The 19,666-nt window shown below is 39.2% G+C and overlaps 1 protein-coding gene across 3 annotated transcripts in view; it reads right to left on the bottom strand.

Moving 5' to 3' along the window:
• LOC138748868 (tyrosine-protein phosphatase non-receptor type 12-like) overlaps nt 1-19,666 on the bottom strand; it is a 75,857-nt gene that overhangs the window by 29,603 nt on the left and 26,588 nt on the right. For all 3 annotated transcript variants that reach the window (XR_011348290.1, XM_069909719.1, XM_069909720.1), the window contains exons 2-8: nt 14,513-14,621; nt 10,757-10,833; nt 8,068-8,163; nt 7,348-7,386; nt 7,184-7,255; nt 4,471-4,530; nt 2,440-2,582 (exon numbers count right to left, since the gene is read on the bottom strand). Coding sequence is in view for 2 of the 3 variants with exons in the window: in XM_069909719.1 (XP_069765820.1) it covers nt 2,440-2,582; nt 4,471-4,530; nt 7,184-7,255; nt 7,348-7,386; nt 8,068-8,163; nt 10,757-10,833; nt 14,513-14,621 (596 nt within the window). In the remaining variant the exon portion in view is untranslated. The remainder of the gene's footprint in view (nt 1-2,439; nt 2,583-4,470; nt 4,531-7,183; nt 7,256-7,347; nt 7,387-8,067; nt 8,164-10,756; nt 10,834-14,512; nt 14,622-19,666) is intronic.

Genomic DNA, 19,666 nt, shown 5'->3' with positions numbered 1-19,666 from the left:
TGGAAGACCTCCCTTCATTAGACGAGGAATTAAGTACATTTATCCAGCTAGATGTCCAATACACTGGTGACACCACACCCTGAAAATTGTGTGTACTTCTGGCTGCCATACTATAGGAGGAATGTAATTAAGTTGGAGATGATGCAGAAACATTTCACAAGGATGTTGACCAGACCGGGCAGCGCAAGTTATAAGTAGAGGCTAAATAGGATCAGACTGCTTTCCTGTGAAACAAAGGAATCTGAGGTTAACCTTTTAGGTAAGGTTCTCTTTCCCTCCCCACTCCTAAAGTAGGGAAGAATAAAATTATCAGGCATAGTTAAAGACAAAAGGGAAAAGATTCAATGAGAACAGGAGAGGGGTTTTCCCTTCCATAGTGGGAAGTGAGCTATCACAGGAAGTGCAGAGGCATTTGAAATGAAGAAACAAATTAAAAAGGACAAATTACACCTGCCCAGAGTGTTGGTATTTTAACCAGCACCAGTTTGCCATTTTTTTTTCCAAGTCGCCAATTTATTTCTTAATGTTCAGCTGTTAATTTCATTTTAATAGTTTTTACATGTTTCTGAATGCCATTTTTTTTCAGATTTGAAGACAGCAAGTTGAAAAGAATGGGTAATAGCAAACACCTTTTTCCTATAAAAACACAATGCTGGAGAAACTCAGCAGGTCAAACAGTGCCCCTCATCTTTTCTTTTCTTTGGCTTGGCTTCGCGGACGAAGATTTATGGAGGGGTAATGTCCACGTCAGCTGCAGGCTCGTTTGTGGCTGACAAGTCTGATGCGGGACAGGCAGACACGGCTGTAGCAGTTGCAAGGGAAAATTGGTGGGTTGGGTGTTGGGTTTTTCCTCCTTTGTCTTTTGACAGTGAGGTGGGCTCTGTGGTCTTCTTCAAAGGAGGTTGCTGCCCGCCGAACTGTGAGGCGCCAAGATGCACGGTTTGAGGCGAGATCAGCCCACTGGCGGTGGTCAATGTGGCAGGCACCAAGAGCTTTCTTCAGGCAGTCCTTGTACCTCTTCTTTGGCACACCTCTGGCTCGGTGGCCAGTGGAGAGCTCGCCATATAACACGATCTTGGGAAGGCGATGGTCCTCCATTCTGGAGACGTGACCTACCCAGCGCAGTTGGATCTTCAGCAGCGTGGATTCGATGCTGTCGGCCTCTGCCATCTCGAGTACTTCGATGTTAGGGATGAAGTCGCTCCAATGAATGTTGAGGATGGAGCGGATACAACGCTGGTGGAAGCGTTCTAGGAGCCGTAGATGATGCTGGTAGAGGACCCATGATTCGGAGCCGAACAGGAGTGTGGGTATGACAACGGCTCTGTACACGCTAATCTTTGTGAGGTTTTTCAGTTGGTTGTTTTTCCAGACTCTTTTGTGTACTCTTCCAAAGGCGCTATTTGCCTTGGCGAGTCTGTTGTCTATCTCGTTGTCGATCCTTGCATCTGATGAAATGGTGCAGCCGAGATAGGTAAACTGGTTGACCGTTTTGAGTTTTGTGTGCCCGATGGAGATGTGGGGGGGCTGGTAGTCATGGTGGGGAGCTGGCTGATGGAGGACCTCAGTTTTCTTCAGGCTGACTTCCAGGCCAAACATTTTAGCAGTTTCCGCAAAACAGGACGTCAAGCGCTGAAGAGCTGGCTCTGAATGGGCAACTAAAGCGGCATCGTCTGCAAAGAGTAGTTCATATAGCAAAGGTAAAGATACATAACCAACGTTTTGTGCTTGAGCCCTCATCAAGGTATGGAAAAGTGTTGCAGGTGTCCAAATAAAGGGGTAAAGGGGGGCGGTGTGGAGAGGAGGGAGGGGGAGGAGCATGGTCACAAAGGAGATAATAGGTGGAGAAAGGAGGGAGGGAACCACAGCAAGCAAGGGGTGGAAGGTTGGCTAGGTGAATAGCGAGGAAAGGGAGAAGGGTAAGGAGAGCAGGTTAGCAGAAACCAGAAAAGTCGATGCTAATGCCATCTGGATGGAGAGCGCCCAGACGGAAAATCTAGTGCTGTTCCTCCAATTTACAGGTGGTCTTGAGATAGTACATGAGGGCATGATCAGACATGTGAATATGGGAGTGGGACACAGAACTGAAACGGGAGGTCCCTGTCACTGGTGCGGACAGAGAGAAGTTGCTCAGCGAAGTGATCTCCCAGTCTCTCTAATGTCGAGAAGGCCCAAAGGGAGCACCGGATGTAGTAAATCAATCCTGCGGATTACTTCACTTGAAAGGCTTGTTTGGAGCCCCAGATTGTGGTGAGGAAGGAGCTGTGGGTGCAAGTGCAGCACCTCCTGTGGCCACAGGAGAAGGTGGCAGGGTGGGGTGCAACTGCTGGGGAAGGATGAGTGCACAGCGAGAGTGGTCTTTACAGAAAGCAGAGAGAGAAAGTTGTGTTGGAGTGATGGGTGATGCAAGAAAGAGGGAGAAAGGATTTCCCTCCATACCTGCAGTGGATGCAAATAGGGACATCCTCATGCTCTTGATATTCCCGCATCAAACTGATCATATCCAAGATTGAATCAAATGAAGAAGGAACATCATGATCAGGCCAGTTTACATAATGAAATTGATGTATTCTACGAGATTCCTGTGCAAGAAAGATATACAAGAGTTTAGTTTTCTATAATTCACTGTTATTAATACATAGACACACTGAAGTTTAGCCAAGAAAGTAAGTGTAAACCAATTACACGTCAACTTCTACTAAACCAATAACATTCTTCTTACAAGCACACTTCTGACAATTTGTACACCTAGGATCCAATTCTACTGGATGCAGAATTTCATTGGAGACTGCATTAAGGGCAGAGCAAAGATGAGAGAGAGCATATGTGATCTAGAGAAAATATTGAAAAGTTCCTCATTAAGAAAGTTTCTGAGAAATAAATGGGATTGACAGAATAAATTAAAATAAGGAACAGAGGAAATTGTGGGGTAAATAGTTTGAGTGAACTAAAGGGAATAAACAATTCAGCAGTTTCACAAACTAATGCCCATAGAGTGGAGCAAACAGACACGTGTAGTATCGGAGGCCATCTCTTCCTTAATAATTATATCATTAAACATTGTTTTTGGCAGGAAAATTACCACCAAACAATTCAAAGGAATAATACATTTGAGAAAACCAGAGTCTGACTGATCAACACTGAACTGTGTCATCGAGTACTTAATCGCAGTTCCTGTCCTTTTGGGAGGATGAAAAGTAAGTGAAGGGATAATAATCTGCACAAAATATACCCAAAGGATAGGTTTTGTTTTTTTCTTGCTTACTCGTTGTGATAGTACAGATCTATCACCAATGTACATAGTGTATATAGTTACTGTATCTAGACTGTGCTTACAGCGATTGGCTGAGAGCTAAGCCACGCCTATTGTCTGGGCCTTAAAGGGTTGTGTCCCTAGCCAGGTCGGATCATTCCGGACTGGTCAGCCACCTGTGAAGAGCTCCTGTCTTTTGTTAATAAAAGCCTTGGTTTGGATCAATGTCTTTGATTCTTTCGACGAGCTCTACACTCATTATATTGACATTTTTCCTTCTAGAATAAAATAATGGACAGTAATATAGAAAGATTGGTATAGCATATTAAAACCCAGCCTTTATCATGAATAATTAGGATATGTAATCAGACATGGAGTGAGGAAAGATTTGAACCAAAGACCTGCAAAATTCAAAGCAGTGGTTACAAGCACCAAATGGCCAGATTGGTTGTCAACATGTTGTTGTCGTGTACTTATTTTGTGGGAGTGGCGCCAGCAGCCGTTGATGATGCAAATGATGCAATGCGCGTGAGTATTAGCACGCATGCGCGGGTGTGTTAAACGTCAATGTATGCGTGAGGAGGAGAGGGTGTCAGGATTTGTGGTGGTGAGCCAATGAGAAGGTCAGAGGAGTTTAGCTGGGTGGTGTTTGGGGAGTTGAAGAATGCAATGTGGTGTCTAGAGAATGATAAAAGAAAGTCAACTTCATGGTGGGCTGAATGAAATGAATGTGTGTAGTCTTTATTGGTTTATAATCTGTGGTAAATCAATGCCATTACAAATACACCCAATTCCACATGGCTGCTTTGCTGAAAGACATATTATGGTTGATAAATCTGCAATGCTCTTCCAGTATCCAGGACCAAAACTTCCTCTTGAGCACATAATGTGGCAACAAATAGATGCACAAGGCAATGAGTGTGGTGGCATTGTGATTCTTCTTCTTTTTCTTTCTTTTTTTTTTCCTTTGGCTTGGTACTGGCAATTGAGGGTAGGCAATAAATGCAGGCCTTGCCAGTGTTCAGAGTGAAAAAGTAAAATTGAATTAAAACCACAAGTTCAAAAAAAATGTATGAACTTCGAATTGTCATGGCCAAAGATTCAACTTCTTTGAAGTTTCTGAACATATTCCCCTTCAAAAGTAGAAAAATAAAATTTCAGTCAGACAAGTTACACAATAAAAATAGATTTACTGCTTATCCTGGGCCCATACTCACATTCTGGAATTCCACTAATAGAGTCCTTATGAAATAGTCATTTCTTGCCTGTTCCTCCTCCTGCAAGGTGAAAAAGAACCGTAATTATTGACATAGGATCTGGCTGTGCAACTGCAAATATTCACTATTATAACACAAAGGAAATAGTGTCCTTGGAAAGAATATCGTTGCCATCTATTCTACATTAATATTGACTTTTCGTACAACCCTCATTTGCCATTCTTGAAGTATGTGTTTACAACTAGAATGATGTTGAGAGACACCAGCTGTTCCTCCAATTTACAAAATTTCCAAATACCATACATTTGTCGATTAAGATTACAACGCTGAAGAACATAAAACCCAACTTTCCTGGCAAACAAATCCAGACTGATGTACTATCAATGTTTAAGATTGCCATATTCACAGACTACATTGAGGTATTTTGGGGGGGGGGAAAGGGGCTCAGTTGAGTTTTTCTTCATGAAAATATTTAAAATTATTTAACATAATGTTAAAGTCTAAATGTGCATTCAACAAACTACAACACAATCTTGACCGACATAGATGTCACCATTGAAAAATCAAATATTTAACAGAGTTTTCAGCTTTGAAGTAGCTGAAGTCTGAAAATGACAGACTTTATAAAACATTTAGCTTCCCACCTTTGAATCCAGGGGGCAACTGCCTAAACGACAGATGTGTTGTCACGTTCAGAGGCTAATTCTGTTTACCAACAGAATATTGTCCCGCAATCTCTTTCAACATTCACCCTCAGACTTTCACTTTTTTTTAATTAAAAGGGAATGCAGATTTTATAGATAAAGTAGGTTAGATACCTTTCCTCATCTTACTTCAAAATCAACCATTCATCCCTTGATAGCTGGGAAGGTGACCCCAGCACGAAGGACCGGAGATAAGTCAGGTTATTTGTCCTTTGAGGGGGGAAGTGGGGTTTATCCGAGGTGAAGCCAATCTTTTCTAACTTTTTTCTTCTTGCTTCCTGGGGCGGGTGGGAGGGTTCCTCTTATTTTGTTCTTCTTCTCAATTATCTTTTTCTCCCTTAAGCTCAACATAAATTTGCATTTTTGTAGTATTATTGCAATTTTCCTTTATAATTGAATCACGTGTTGACTCTTCTCGCTCTTTAATATTGACATTGTTGATCAGTATTTGTATAATTTTGTTAATATTATTGTTACTGTTGTTTTTCTTATTGATTGTTCTTAGTTTTGACTGGACATTAATTGTAATTTCTCAAAATAAAATATCCAAACGACCCCCATGTCCTAGGAGCGATATAGCATCAGTATGACCCACTGTGCCACCATGCTGACCTAATATGCACAAATTTAACAGTCAGATCAGAAGGAAAAATGGGATTAAGAATGAGATAAAAGTGCATTTGAGGCATAAACACTATTACAGAGCAGGTGAACTTCATGTTGTTTCAATGCTGTGATTTTAGGTCCTGCGACGATAAATGTGGAGCAATACACATCGCATAAATTGTTGCTTAATGTACAGTATTACCTCATTTTGAAAATTAGGCAACTCTGATAAGGTTATGGTTACTGTTCATTCCTGTGATTAGGTCATGCCTTTGTGAATTAAGATAACACCAAACATTCTTCATTTTTGTCCACAGTTCTGTGACTCGCTCTGCTGATTCACAGTGAACTAGTAAGCAACGATGAGGTTTGAGATCGGAATCACTCATGGAAGATGGTCATCACTCTTCCTCAAGTACAAAACTTCCTAATTAGAGCTGTAAAATTCAGTCACGGGCCAGTTGGGGTCATCGGGTCCTTTCTTGGTAGTATAGCTGTCCACTTTTTTTTTTTAAAAAAAAACGGATAAACAGACAAAACAAAGAAAATGTAAAGTATTTTCTGATGAAGAGGTTCACGGAGGCCAAATTATCTCTAGCCAATCAAAAATTCAGCAGACTAACAAATAATAGACCTACTTCCTGTTAATTAATGGTTTTCAAATTTAAGATAACAAGTCCAATGAGCTTCAGCTATGCACAACATAACCGAGTCCACTCAACCTAACAAGGAGCCACATCTACTGATTATATTCTATTCTACCCATATAATCACCTCCAATACAAAACAAATTCTTAAGTTTTAATTATACAGGCACAGTAGGAGGCTCTCAGGCCCATGAACCCCCGTGTCACTCAATTACAACCAATTAATCTACCAACCCCATAGGTTTTGGAAGATTTGAGGAAACATGAGCACCCAGAGAAAACCCATGCAAGTTACAGGAAGAGCCTGAACTCATTACAGACAGCATCAGGTTCGAAGCAGGGTTACTGGCGCAGTAATAGGTTTGCGCCAACTCCTACAGCGAACAATCGAGCAGATGACACCTGTTAGTTTTCAATATGTAACACGAATTAGGTAATGTGAAGTCTCCGTTTTTTTTATTTTTAGTTTTGATTAACTATTTAAGGAAAGCAAGTTCTGAAGAAAATGCAGTTAGAGTGAATGAACAAAACAAAATGGCAGACAGCAAAATCAGAAGCAATCTACAACAAAAGAATGGAAAAGCTATACATCACGAAACATCAGATCATTAAAACCAATTTGTTTCTCGCTCAAAAACAACTAATCTTGATTTAAAAAAACAGAAGCTGACTGGAAAAAAAAACTTTGATCATCCAAGTAACAAATATCATATTATTTTCTCCCTTCTCAACCAAACAATGCTGCAAAATACTCACACAAGTAATCTGAAATTCACCAAGATGAAGAACACCATCCCCATATAGTGGCCAGTAACGCTCACATTTTTTCTGCAAAAAAAAAAGTTAAATTCATGAATATACATTTTTAATTTACAAATTGATTTACTGTCTGAAATCAAAATTGGACACAGGGAACTTACCCTCCCCATTTCAAACTCACGGCAAGCCATGATAATTATCTGGAAATTAAAAATAGTAAAATATCTGATAACTTTCTATTATCTATCACTGACAAGTTATTACATAAAATAGCCCATGAGCATCAAAATTGGAGAAATGAAAGAAAACTGCCATTCCATTTAAAAGGACTCTTTTAGGTCCCTAGATGTTGGGAAAGAAAGAGGTGAAAGAGCAATTGTTGCATCTCCTGTAATTGCATGTGAAATGACCTGAAAAGGAAAATTGTTGATAGAAATTGAAAAGCAGGCCTCTGAGAAGAGCAGAAACCACCCTTTTGAAATGGTGGGGTGTTGTGTGGGAAGGGGAAGATGTTAGTGGATGTTACAGAGAATGATCTAAGAAAAAGAACTTGTGTCCAATGAGGGTAAAAACAGATAAGTGAACAAAGTCTGGAGTGGAAGGTGAGAGGGTGGAAAGGCAATTATAGAAGAGATGCCGGTTAAAGTCCTGTCAATAATAATGGAGGGAAAAGGAAGGAGTAGAAAGTCCCATTGGAATCAACAAGTCAGAGATAGAGAATGGAATGAAGTTTTTACAAGAAGCCAAGTGGAAAGAGGTGCTATCGAATTAACTGTGGTAGTAGGTTTGTAATACAGTAATAAGCATAAACGTTTTCAAGCAAATTCAAAAGACACGAGTGAAGTTACAAGTTCAGCTAATCAAAAAATGAGACCACTTACTGCAACTTTATATTCCCAGATCATCCTCCAAAAGTCAAGGACAGAATTTGCTAGTGGACCCTGTGTTGCAATATAGGATTTTGGCCCATAAACTCCCTGGAATAATAATACGAATGCACATTAATCACTTTAAAAGGTCCAAAATGTTTCAGCCATTAAAATAACCATTTGGCAAAAAAAAACCTAATTATAAACCAATGAACAGGACCACTATTATTTCATAAAGCATTCATCAAGTTTACACCCAAAACAATAGATTTCAAGTCAATTTTTAAAAAAAATACATTGTGAATTATTTGAAACAGAGTTCACCCAAAATATAACATTAAACACCATGACAAACTTTAATCTTGAAAGCTAACTTTCTGTTAATGGTGTAGTTTCCCTCCTTCAGAGGATAAAGGATAGAGTGTCATTTTTAATTTGGTGGTCCTCTATGGTGCAAGTGATTTTACTCAGAGGACAATTAATAATTATTTAGAATCCTAAGGGACAAAAATATCTTTGAGGTTTTCCTTTTAGTTGAACCTTTGTCTAATCAAGAGCAGCATCATACTACTTCATCTCCAATAGGTTGGCCTTCTTTACCTTGGTTTACTCCTTTTAGTGGTCTTATTTTCAAATCAAACCCAACCTCTCAAATCTGCATCTTAAAAAATTTAAATTATATCTGAAAGACAAGTGAAGAAAAGGACAGAATTTGTTCATGTGCTTAAGCATATTACTGGATCAAAAAGACTATGCAGTTCATAGGATTTGGTTAAAAAAAAAAAACAAGCAACTGCATCCAATCCAAGTGTAATTCTACAAAAGGTCTGGTAATCTATTGTGACAAAAACATACAACATAAATAGAATTTGTGAGAAACCACCCAGCTTTTATTTTAGATTTATATGCACCAAAGGTGCACCAAAGAAAAGGTACAAGGACTGCCTAAAGAAATCTCTTGGTGCCTGCCACATTGACCACCGCCAGTGGGCTGATAACGCCTCAAACCGTGCATCTTGGCGCCTCACAGTTTGGCGGGCAGCAACCTCCTTTGAAGAAGACCGCAGAGCCCACCTCACTGACAAAAGGCAAAGGAGGAAAAACCCAACACCCAACCCCAACCAACCAATTTTCCCTTGCAACCGCTGCAATCGTGTCTGCCTGTCCCGCATCGGACTTGTCAGCCACAAACGAGCCTGCAGCTGACGTGGACTTTTTACCCCCTCCATAAATCTTCGTCCGCGAAGCCAAGCCAAAAGAAGATATGCAGAATTATGTAGCCCAGTACTATTTCCATGATACGAAATTTGTGATAATCCCCGTTTCATACCGATAAAATTTCTCTACCTAGTATGCCCTAAAATTCACCTCCTTCAATGACCTTCAAGCACCCATTAACTAATAACGTTTTATTCTCCCAACAGATTTTTACCACCATTCAGAATCCCTTCCAAAAAAAGTCCCTGAAGGGAGGACAAAGATAAATTGAGGGACACAGTGCTTAATTTTTTTTTAAATGCCTGATTAAAGGCAAAAGAGATCTTCTGGATAGGATGCTGCTCTTGCCTGGGGAGAAAACTGTTCCCTTAAGGCAAAATGGTGTTATATTAGATGGCGAAAATGGTTATCCAATACATTAGATGATCCGAGAACTTAGACCAAGGAATGGAAGACTGAATTTAACCCAGACAAGGACCTGGGAGGTTAAACCAGGGCAGGACTAAAACAGTAGGATTCTGGAGAGTGTTATTGAAGAGAAGGAGCTGAAAGACAAGGGTATAGGCACATAATTCCATGAAAATGGCAACACAGGTGCACATGGTAGTGAAAGCAGTGATTGGCATGGTTAAGTTTATCAGTTAGGGCAATATGTACAGAAGCAGGGATGTCATGTTACAACTGTACATGACTTCGATGAGAACATTTAAAGGTATTGTGTGCAGTTCTAGTTACCGAGCCTGGTAAAATATTAAATTGAAAAGGGTGCAGATACACAAGAATGTTAACAGGACTTTCTCCTCTGGTGCTGAGGGGGAAGAGGGGGAAGGTTCAGATATTTTTCCATTCCAAATGATACAAGGGAAATGGTCCCAGTCTTCTTCTCAGAATGGGGAAATCTGAAACTAGAAGGCATTGATTTAAGGTGAGGGGGGGGAAACCTAAGAGACCCAAGGGGTCTTTTTACCACACACAGGGTGACGTCAAGCAAGCTATGAGAAGAGGAAGAGGCGGGGCAACTGTTACATTTAAAGGGCATTTTGATGGGTACAGGAATAAAAAAGATTTAGAGGGATACAAGCTGAATACGGTCAAATGGGACTAGCTTGCGTGGACAATTTGATCAGCTAAAGGGCCCATTTCAGTGCTGTAACCAGTACAAGACTTTGGCCCTCAAGAATATCTGTTAATAGCATTTTTTTAAATTACAATATTAAAATTCATCTTTAGTGCTTCTATTTCTTGCCTCCATAACTACAGAAGTTAAATAAATGTCAAGATTTCACTGTTAATTTGTAACATAATGAATCCAAGCTTTGTCAGAATGACTATTGGGTTTTATTAGGAAGCACACAGGAAATGAATAAACTTATTCAGCACACATACCTGCATGATAAAAAAAATGTCAAATTTTCCTTTTATGCACATCTGTTAAACTTTTAAACTATCAAAGAAAATGCTCTGAAATATGTAAAACATATACCTTAATAAAATTTGCATTAATATAATCGGAATCCTGCTCCGTTAGTTTCAGTGCAAGTTTCACTCTGCTATGGTCAACTGCAGTGGAAAGAAAATAAAAGGTATATTTCACAAAGCTTAAAGCAAATGTAATCACGTACGGGTCAAAGTCAATTTAATACAAACATATGGTGCATCCTACTGAGCAGCAAGGCACTGGAATGACAACTATAGGATGTCAGAAATGATCCTAATTGTAACTAAATAGGACAGCAGAGACCTCACCAAAATACCACGGCAACAAGCAGTCATGTGATATTTTCAACAATAAACAGATATACAAGTTCGAAATAACATGAGAAAATTCTAATGCTTGCAAAAATACTTGTAGTCTTGTAATTGCTTTCAATATTCATCAACTGCAATAAATTGCTGATAATCTGTGTTCTATATACACTATAATTTTGTTTTTTAGTTTGAGTGGAACACAGTGGAATTACTGCACTACATGACAAAAATCAATAAGCTTCCACAACCTTAGCAGAGATGGATCGTACCTTGGTGAGTAAATGACCAGCCTCTAAACTGCATAATGAATCAAGTACTACAATGGGACAATTCAGCATTATCAAGTAAATTGGAGAAAGGGCCTTTGGTACTTTCATCTAGAAAATATTGACAATTTGTTCAATGAGAATAAAGGAGATCAGCCATTGCATCAAGACCCTCCCTGTACAATAACGTATCAGAGCAAGGCCCTGGAGAAAGTGAACCAATTCTCCAACTTTGAAAACCATCTCTCAGCAAAGGCAGGCATCAAATGATGAAATTCATCACCGCTTTAGATATAAATTGTGCAGGAGTGTTTTATGACCATCGTTTCTGGCCACGCACAAAATTAGAGTATAACAGACACGAGTAAGGCACAGCTATCGAAGGATAAGCAACCCAACAATGTTGCCTCCTGGCAAACATTTCAAGCACTGAAATTCAAGTTAGACTGGACTGACTGTTAGGCAGGTCACATCACCCCAACCAGACATTGCTCAACGCACTTCACAAGTACAGTTTAATCAGGCTGAAAGACAAAGGTTTGAGGATGTTCTCAAAGTCTCCTTGCAAAAAAAAAATGTCATATTCCTGCCAACTCTTCAAAAATTCTTTTCCACAACCTGTGAAAGTGGAGGAAGGCTTCAGAACATTGAGAACTTCTAAAACATGCACTGTGAGCTCAGAAACCTTATTTAAATTGTGAATGATTGCATTGTCCATGGCACATTTTGGTGCAAGTCCATAAATAACTGAAAATAGGTAGGTAAACACAGTTTATGGTGTGCTTGCCCTCACTTTTTACTCAATATTCTCCCCCGCCCCCAAAACCATGAGCCAATGAAACTATCCTAGTGACTTATTCATTTAGCCTTTGCATTCACTGACAAGCAAATATACAAGACAACTCTGCCTCTCAAATCTGTTCTCATGGCTGATCGGAGTGAAAACTCAAATCTGCGTTCTCTGTTACTTCACCCTCTTGGTATCTATCTTCATCTGCCTTATAAAATTTAAAGATTCTACTTGCACTACCATTTGAAGAAGAGAATTACAGATTTAGAGAAAAAAGTTTAATTCATCTGGCTTTTAAGTGGGCAATCTCTCTTATTTTTAAAAAAAAAGGATGACCCCCCTAGTTCTAATTTACTAGCCACATACATCTATTCAAGTCTAGCAGGATCTTGAATGTTTCAAAGCATATCCTCTAGAACGTAGAGTATTACAGCACAGTACAAGCCCTTCAGCCCAAGATGTTGTGCCAACCAACAGAAGTTTACTTAACAAATAAACTTTCCCGACCTACCCATAACCTTCCATCTGCCTTTTTAAGAATCTTTTAAAAGTCCCTATTGTATCAGCCTCCACCTCTACCCCTGGCAATGCATTCCAAGTACCCACTATGCTGTGTAAAAACCTACCCCCGATAACTCCCCTAAACTTTCCTCTTCTCAACTTGTACAGATGTCCTCTGGTATTTGCTACTCTCAGCCCGGTAAGAAGGTGCTTGTTGTCCACCTTATCTATGCCTCTCAATCGTGAAGATCTTTTTGACCTGATCTGCTGCTCACAGGGTTTTGATAAATGCGACGTGGGCTGGGGTTGTACTGATGACTAGAACAAAATGGTCCCACTTCAAAGTGTTCAATTCCAAGAGAATGTGCACTTGTTATCTCATTTTCTGATTTGTCTTTCTCCAGTCCATCACACACTATCCTGACATATCACTGCTCTCTGTGATAATAATCCTCATATCTTTCACTATTGGGTTGTCCAAGAGGATCTTGATGTTTCTTCACTTTGAGCGCGAGTTATTACGTGGGATGATCCACTGCAGATCAGCCACAACATGAGTTGTCAGATCAAGGATTTATTCCAATAGGATCATTGGAGAGATTGGAGACTACATTGATCACATTCTGAGCTAGTACTGACATAATGACCATTTGGAGACAGGTGCAAAAACAAGCTCACGCTCTCTTTTCCATTCTTCCCCAACTCTCAGTAGCCGCATTATTTATCTCATCCTCTGCTCTCCAACAACTGCTTGCTCACATCCAGGATGAAACCATCGTATGTGCATATTTTCCCCCCCATCACCAAGTCCATTTCCCTTATTTCATATTATATTCTCATTTCAGTTCTGTGTCACAAACACGTTTGTGTTTATCCACAAACTCACCTGGTCCATCTCCAACAACATTCTCGCCTTTCTGGATCGGTCTCCATCTTGGGAGACAAGCTTTCCACTGACATAAATGACAAACCCACCAACTCCCACAACTACACATCCTTACACCAAGTCTTCTGCAGGGATTCTACTCCCTTCTCTCAATTTCTCCGTCTCCGCTGCATCTGTTCCCAAGAGGAGGTCTTCCAGTCTAGATCTTCTGAAATATCTGCATTCTTCCAGAAACATGGCTTCCCCTCCTCCACCATCACCTCAACCCTCACCCACATCTCTTCCATTTCCCATTCATCTGCCCTCAGCCACAACACAGGACAAGAATGGGACAAGAAACAAATATTACTCATTCTTGATTTCTCCATTGATATTTATACCTTCCCTACATCCATCCTTTGTTTTAATTGTTCCATTACCAACCTCTTATTTTTATTTTACTTTCCTTTCTCTCTTGCCCACTATTTTCTTGGTTCAAACATTTAACTTTTTCCAAATTTGGAGAGAGGTCCTCAACATGGCCATCTTGCTGTGTATTTGTAGCATTTATATAATTTTGCCATGTTTTAAACAAAATATCTGAAGACAAGCTTCAAGGAGAAAATTAATGGGGCTATGAAAATGGTGATTAAAATGACAACCAAATGTGATACTTTGAGACACTGAGTGTGATAAATTACACATCACAAGTTAGCAGGATGAAGAGTTATGAGGATAATCAAGATGAGAAAGTTTCCTGCAGGACAGAGGAAAACGTTACTTAACTGAATGAACAATTTCCAAAATAGCAAACGGGGCAATAGAGACAAGCATCTTGAGGAAATCTTTCCCTGAACTTTTTATTTTTAAAAAGCTGCTGTCATAGGGAAAAGTGTAACTGGTGCCAAGAATATCAATATCCTCCTGAAGTGATCACCCTACAAGTGACAGCCATTAATTGCAGAATACATCAAACCTCTATCAATACTGCCTAAAAGATGTGTGCATAGTCAAACTGTATAATGCGTACTTGTCTGTTGAACTTCAAATGCAAAACTGAATACTTACATGGCAAAATATCTTTGTATCTGTTCTTTTTAACGTTTTCTTCCTTTTCTCCAGTGTTTGTTGGATAGATCTTTTCAGTTCTATACTTAGTTGACAGTCTTCTGAGACGCTGTTTAATATACAAAACATATACATGTATTTTAATAGTTTAATATCCTTAAAATTCTGACATAAAAATGAAAGCATTACTGGCATAATAAATATGGATAACAGTTCTGTTTATTTGTGTGTGGAAAAACAGAATAGTGTAAATAAATTGGTTTCCAATTAGTAGAATGTGGCATTTACTGTAATGTGTCAAAAACACCATGCGGTTCTTTGTAATATATATATATATATATATATATATAAAAAAATACTACCAAAATCATGGAGATTTTAAGTCATTACTAAATAGACTTGTAAACCATGATACAAAACAAGGTTCTTTTTGGGAAAAAAAGCTCGAGATGCTGGCACACAGGCAAGACACAATTTTATTAAAATTAATCCTCATTTGCCCCATAAGAGACTGGCTTGCCAGTCCACCAGAGAACATTTAAAATCTAAATCATAGTGTGATGGAGCAATAATATTTCCAAAAGATTAATTTGTCCAGAACACAAGTCATAAGGATCTTCATGACACAATGCTGGTTTCTTACTCATTATGACTGGAATATATCTCACATCAAAAAAACTAAATTTAACTTCTCAACATGCCTTCATAGGATTTGAACATGCATCTCCACTTCAGTAGTCCAGGCCTCTGAATTACACATCTGACCAGTATACCTTTCCATAATGGAACACGATTGAGAATGGGAAGAAAATGAGAGAAGGAAATGGATATGTTAGAAAAGATTCACTACTGTACTGGGCACCAAATCCAGTTGATCAGACAATCGTGTACTGACAAATAACGGAAGCACAAGATGCTGCATCAATTCTTCCAAAAGAACAAATTCACTGATTCCTCAGCTTATATAATAACTTTAGTCACTGTCGGATGATGTGAATCACACAGGAGAAATTTATTATTCACATTCCCTCTTTTCCCAGAAATCCTGCACCCCTGAAACAAAAACAGCTGAAATTGGAATCAGAATTGTACAGCATTGAACTTTGTCCATGCTTTGCGGTTAATCTCTTTCACCTGCATTAACCTTTCCGATCCAAGTGCCTATCAAAATGTATTTTAAATGCTCTAATTTTAACGACCAGCTCCACCAACAGCTTGTTCCAAAAACGATCGCCTCGTGATGAAAAATATCCCTCCGCCATCTTTGTAAATTTCTGCCCTCGCCATGAGCCCGTCCCCTTTAATTCTAGAATCCCCGACATGGGGGTTGGGGGAGGGGAGGGGGAGAAGAGTATTTATGCCACATAATCTTGTAAATTTCTAAAAGTTCATCCCTCAGCTTCCTACATTCCAGTAAGAATAAATCCAATCTATCCGTACCAGACAACTTCCTGATGCCTCTCATCTACACTTTCTACTGCTACCACATCCTTTTTGCTGCATGGCAACCAGAACTGCATTCAAAAATATGATCTAAATGATGTTTTGTATAGGGGCAACATGACATGCCAACTTCTATTCTCAATATCTCAGCCAAGAAAGGCAAACATACCAAATACCTTCATCTCCACCCTATTCAATAGAGTCACCAATTTCCTGGAATTCAAGGATATGCAGCACAAGGTCCCTATAATTTCCTCTGCGAGATCTACTCAATTTAATTTTCCAAGTGTATTACCTTATCTGGATTAAATTCCAGGTTACCATGCAGAACCTTGTCAACACTTACAACCAGTCTTCAATTTCCTTAGTTCCTCATAAACATGATATCTTCTGCCTTTCCAAGTGAACACAATTCCTGTCCCTCAGAATCTTCTCAAAAACTTCTCTACCACTGATGAAAGGCTCACAAGCCAGTCGTTTCCAGGTTTGTTTGAACAAGGGGATATTAGTGGTAAAGGTGCAAAGTTCACCTATTACAGCACAGAAATAGGTCTTTCAGCCCTTCTAGTTAGTGCCAAACTATTATTCTGCGCAAGTCCACTGACCTGCATCCAGTCCATAGCCCTCCATACTCCTCCTATCCATGTACTTGTCCAAATTCTTCTTAAATATTAAAATTAGGCCCTCATTTACCACTTCAGCAGGCAGCTCATCCCATACTCCTACCACTCTGTGTGAAAAATATGCCCCTAAATTTTTCCCCTTTCACCATTAACCCAGGTCCTCTGGTTTGTATCTCACCTCCCCTCAGTGAAAATAGCCGACCTACATTTACTCTGTCTAGATCCCTCAATTTTAAATACCTCGATCAAATCTCCCATCATTCTTCTATGCTGCAGGGAGTGAAGTCCAACTTAATGTACTTGTTACATTTATTGCTGGTGTGAAGCCCATGACAAACTAAATTATAAAGCACTTATTAGGTGGTCTGGTTTCGGTAAAACAGGAGATAAATATATTTTCTCATTACATGTTCTGGTCAGAAAATTGTAAAAATTCAAAGCTAGTGTTGAATTGTGCCTTTGGTACGATTATAAGGAACATGAAAATTTGAGGGAATAACTTCAAGTGACTGTATGAGTGAGAGACACAGGAACAGAGAGAGGGACATACACACACTGAAAGTGGGCATTAAGCCAAAGGAACGCCAAACAGCAAGTCAGCACTCAGCAAGCTGTCTGCAACCATGCAGTGAGCACTCCAGCACATCATGTCCAGATCCGGTTGTTTAGTTGACTCACATACATTTAGGAAATACATTCATGGTTTAATGTTGTAAAGACAATGCATGAACGCATCTAGAAAACTAAGGAAACAGCTGGACTAAGGCCACATGCACAAATATAGCACAGACAATAAGGTTGAGCTTCCTCAGCAACCAAGTAGGCTTCATGCTTCTTCACGCATATTGAATATTTTAAGATCAATTCTTTTGTAAGTAATGTACCAAATCGCCATAATGCAAGCAATCTATCCACAAAAAAAATCAAGACTGAATAAATCATTAACTTTTTTAATAAAAGCACTCAATTAATCATAATTTTATTGTTTTGTTGTGAAGGTATATATTACCAAAATCTTTTTTTTTTTAAAACTTACTAACCTCTAAACAGTAATTACACTTGTCATGCAAAATGAACCCCAGTTACCTTTAGCAATAACTAAACAAAAGTTAGAATAAAGCAGGAAGAGCCAACAGATCATTCTGATTAACAACATTAATGCACAGAATCAACAACACACAAATATGTTTAAAGTAGTGGCTTAGCAGAATTAAATTTATTTCCATGTTGGACATCAATATCAAGATAACTAAGACCAATACCCTTCGCAAAGAACCCTATAGTATGTAATTTTTGATATGGGTGTAAACAGGTGTAATTTTTTTTTCCAATTGATGTAATAATACCAGTTCTTTTTATTTTAAAATAAAAATGGTTTAAATGACTGTTTCAATATACAAAAGTTATGACCAGCAGTCCAAGCCAAGTCACTCAAGTGTGCCCTGGTTTGTTATAATTATCTGAAAGTGAAGCAATTATTACACAGGATTAACCTTCAAGTGAACGTTACTCATTTGGAACAGAGTTACTTGGATAATTTGAGGGGGAATTCTGGTCAATTCTACATGTTCCAATTATCTTAAGCAAGATGAAATGTACATCTTCACACAGTGGGTTGGAGTAGAGTTGAAGAAATCATGTCCAGGAGGAAAAGAAAGATGATTACACAAATTTGTTAGAGCAAACAATGATAGAATTGCATCAATGTTCAAACTAATGCTCTCTATTAGAGGTGCAAATGTGTTCTACCATTATCCTCTCTCATATTCATGAAATGTTAGTTCACATTACCAGATCCTGAAACATCTACTCAGTATTTACAAAAAGATGCAACAGAAAATTCATATTCTTAATATGCCAATAAGGACTTCACAAGTAGGTGTTAATTGGAGACGTTGTGGAGTAATAGATTATTGCTTTGGAAAGCCACAGATGAAGGAACTTAGAAGATTAGGTCCGGGACCACAGTCTGTCTGAGTGCTGTTGGCTGTTCTAAGAGGGTCATGTGGTTTTCTCCGAGAGTGAGCGAGGGAGAGAGAAGCCTGTAGAAAACCCCCCATTTTGAAGATGGGTTGTTAGTTCTTAGTTCAGTCTGGTCAAAGCCCTTGTGGTCCATACAAGAGGTGATGGCTGGCTGCATAATGTTTCACTTGAAATAAGGGAATCAAAAAGGAACTCTGTCGTGACCCGATATAAAGAGGTCATCTGGAAAACCATGATGGGGCACGTTTCTTCGGCAAGACACGGAAGTGGCTATCAGAAGGAATCAGTTGTGAGCAACAAATCTCTCTCTGAAAATCAACAAGAACCTTCCTGAGCAGTAACCATTTACCTTTCAAGCACCAAAGCATGGTGAAGTTCATAAATGTTAAATTCTGAGCACAGTACAAGAATTGCCTGCAACCAGTGAACTTGTAGGAATGAGAAGTGAGATTGGACTGTAAATTAAAGAACTTTTCTTAACTTAAACACACATTACATACATGTGCGCTTAGAATTAGAAGAGGGTTAAGTTAATTGTAATAAATTAAAGTTTATTCCTGTTTTCATGTTTAAAGATAATTAAAAGCAATTTTTGTTTAAGTAACCATTTGTCTTGGCAAATTTCTATTGCTGCTGGGTTTTGGGGTCTTCTATGCATTTCAAATCCATCACCTTCTAAAAATGAAATAGCTATGATGAATTTCCTTATGAGCTTGATACATTATGACCAGTTTCAACATAACCAAATGGCCTATTTCGCTTAATTATCTGTAGACACTTTCAGGTACTCGGATGCAGATAATGCGCCAGCAGACGTGGCTGGGGGAGTGCAGCTGGGACGTTCAGGTGGCCGCAGAGAAGACCTCTTTCTGTCACCTGAACATGTCAGCTGAAGGAGAGCCATGTCCAAGCGAACGCTGGCTCCTGTGGTCTGTGGCCATCGTCCCACTGCTGCTTTCAGGTGCAATGGGGATTCTAAGAGCCGGAGATTATACCTACAGGAGGAGGGTTAGGTAAGTGCTCCTCCTGGCCGGGTTCTCCACTTTTAGGTGGACTCCTGACAGCTGCATAGGGGTAGAATATGCGGCTTTATATTGGGGTATTT

The sequence above is a fragment of the Narcine bancroftii genome, chromosome 13 (genome assembly GCF_036971445.1).
Source record: "Narcine bancroftii isolate sNarBan1 chromosome 13, sNarBan1.hap1, whole genome shotgun sequence".
In the NCBI taxonomy this organism is placed as follows: Eukaryota; Metazoa; Chordata; class Chondrichthyes; order Torpediniformes; family Narcinidae; genus Narcine; species Narcine bancroftii.
The sequence above is the reverse complement of the archived record's forward strand: the minus strand, read 5'-3'. Positions and strand labels throughout refer to the sequence as shown.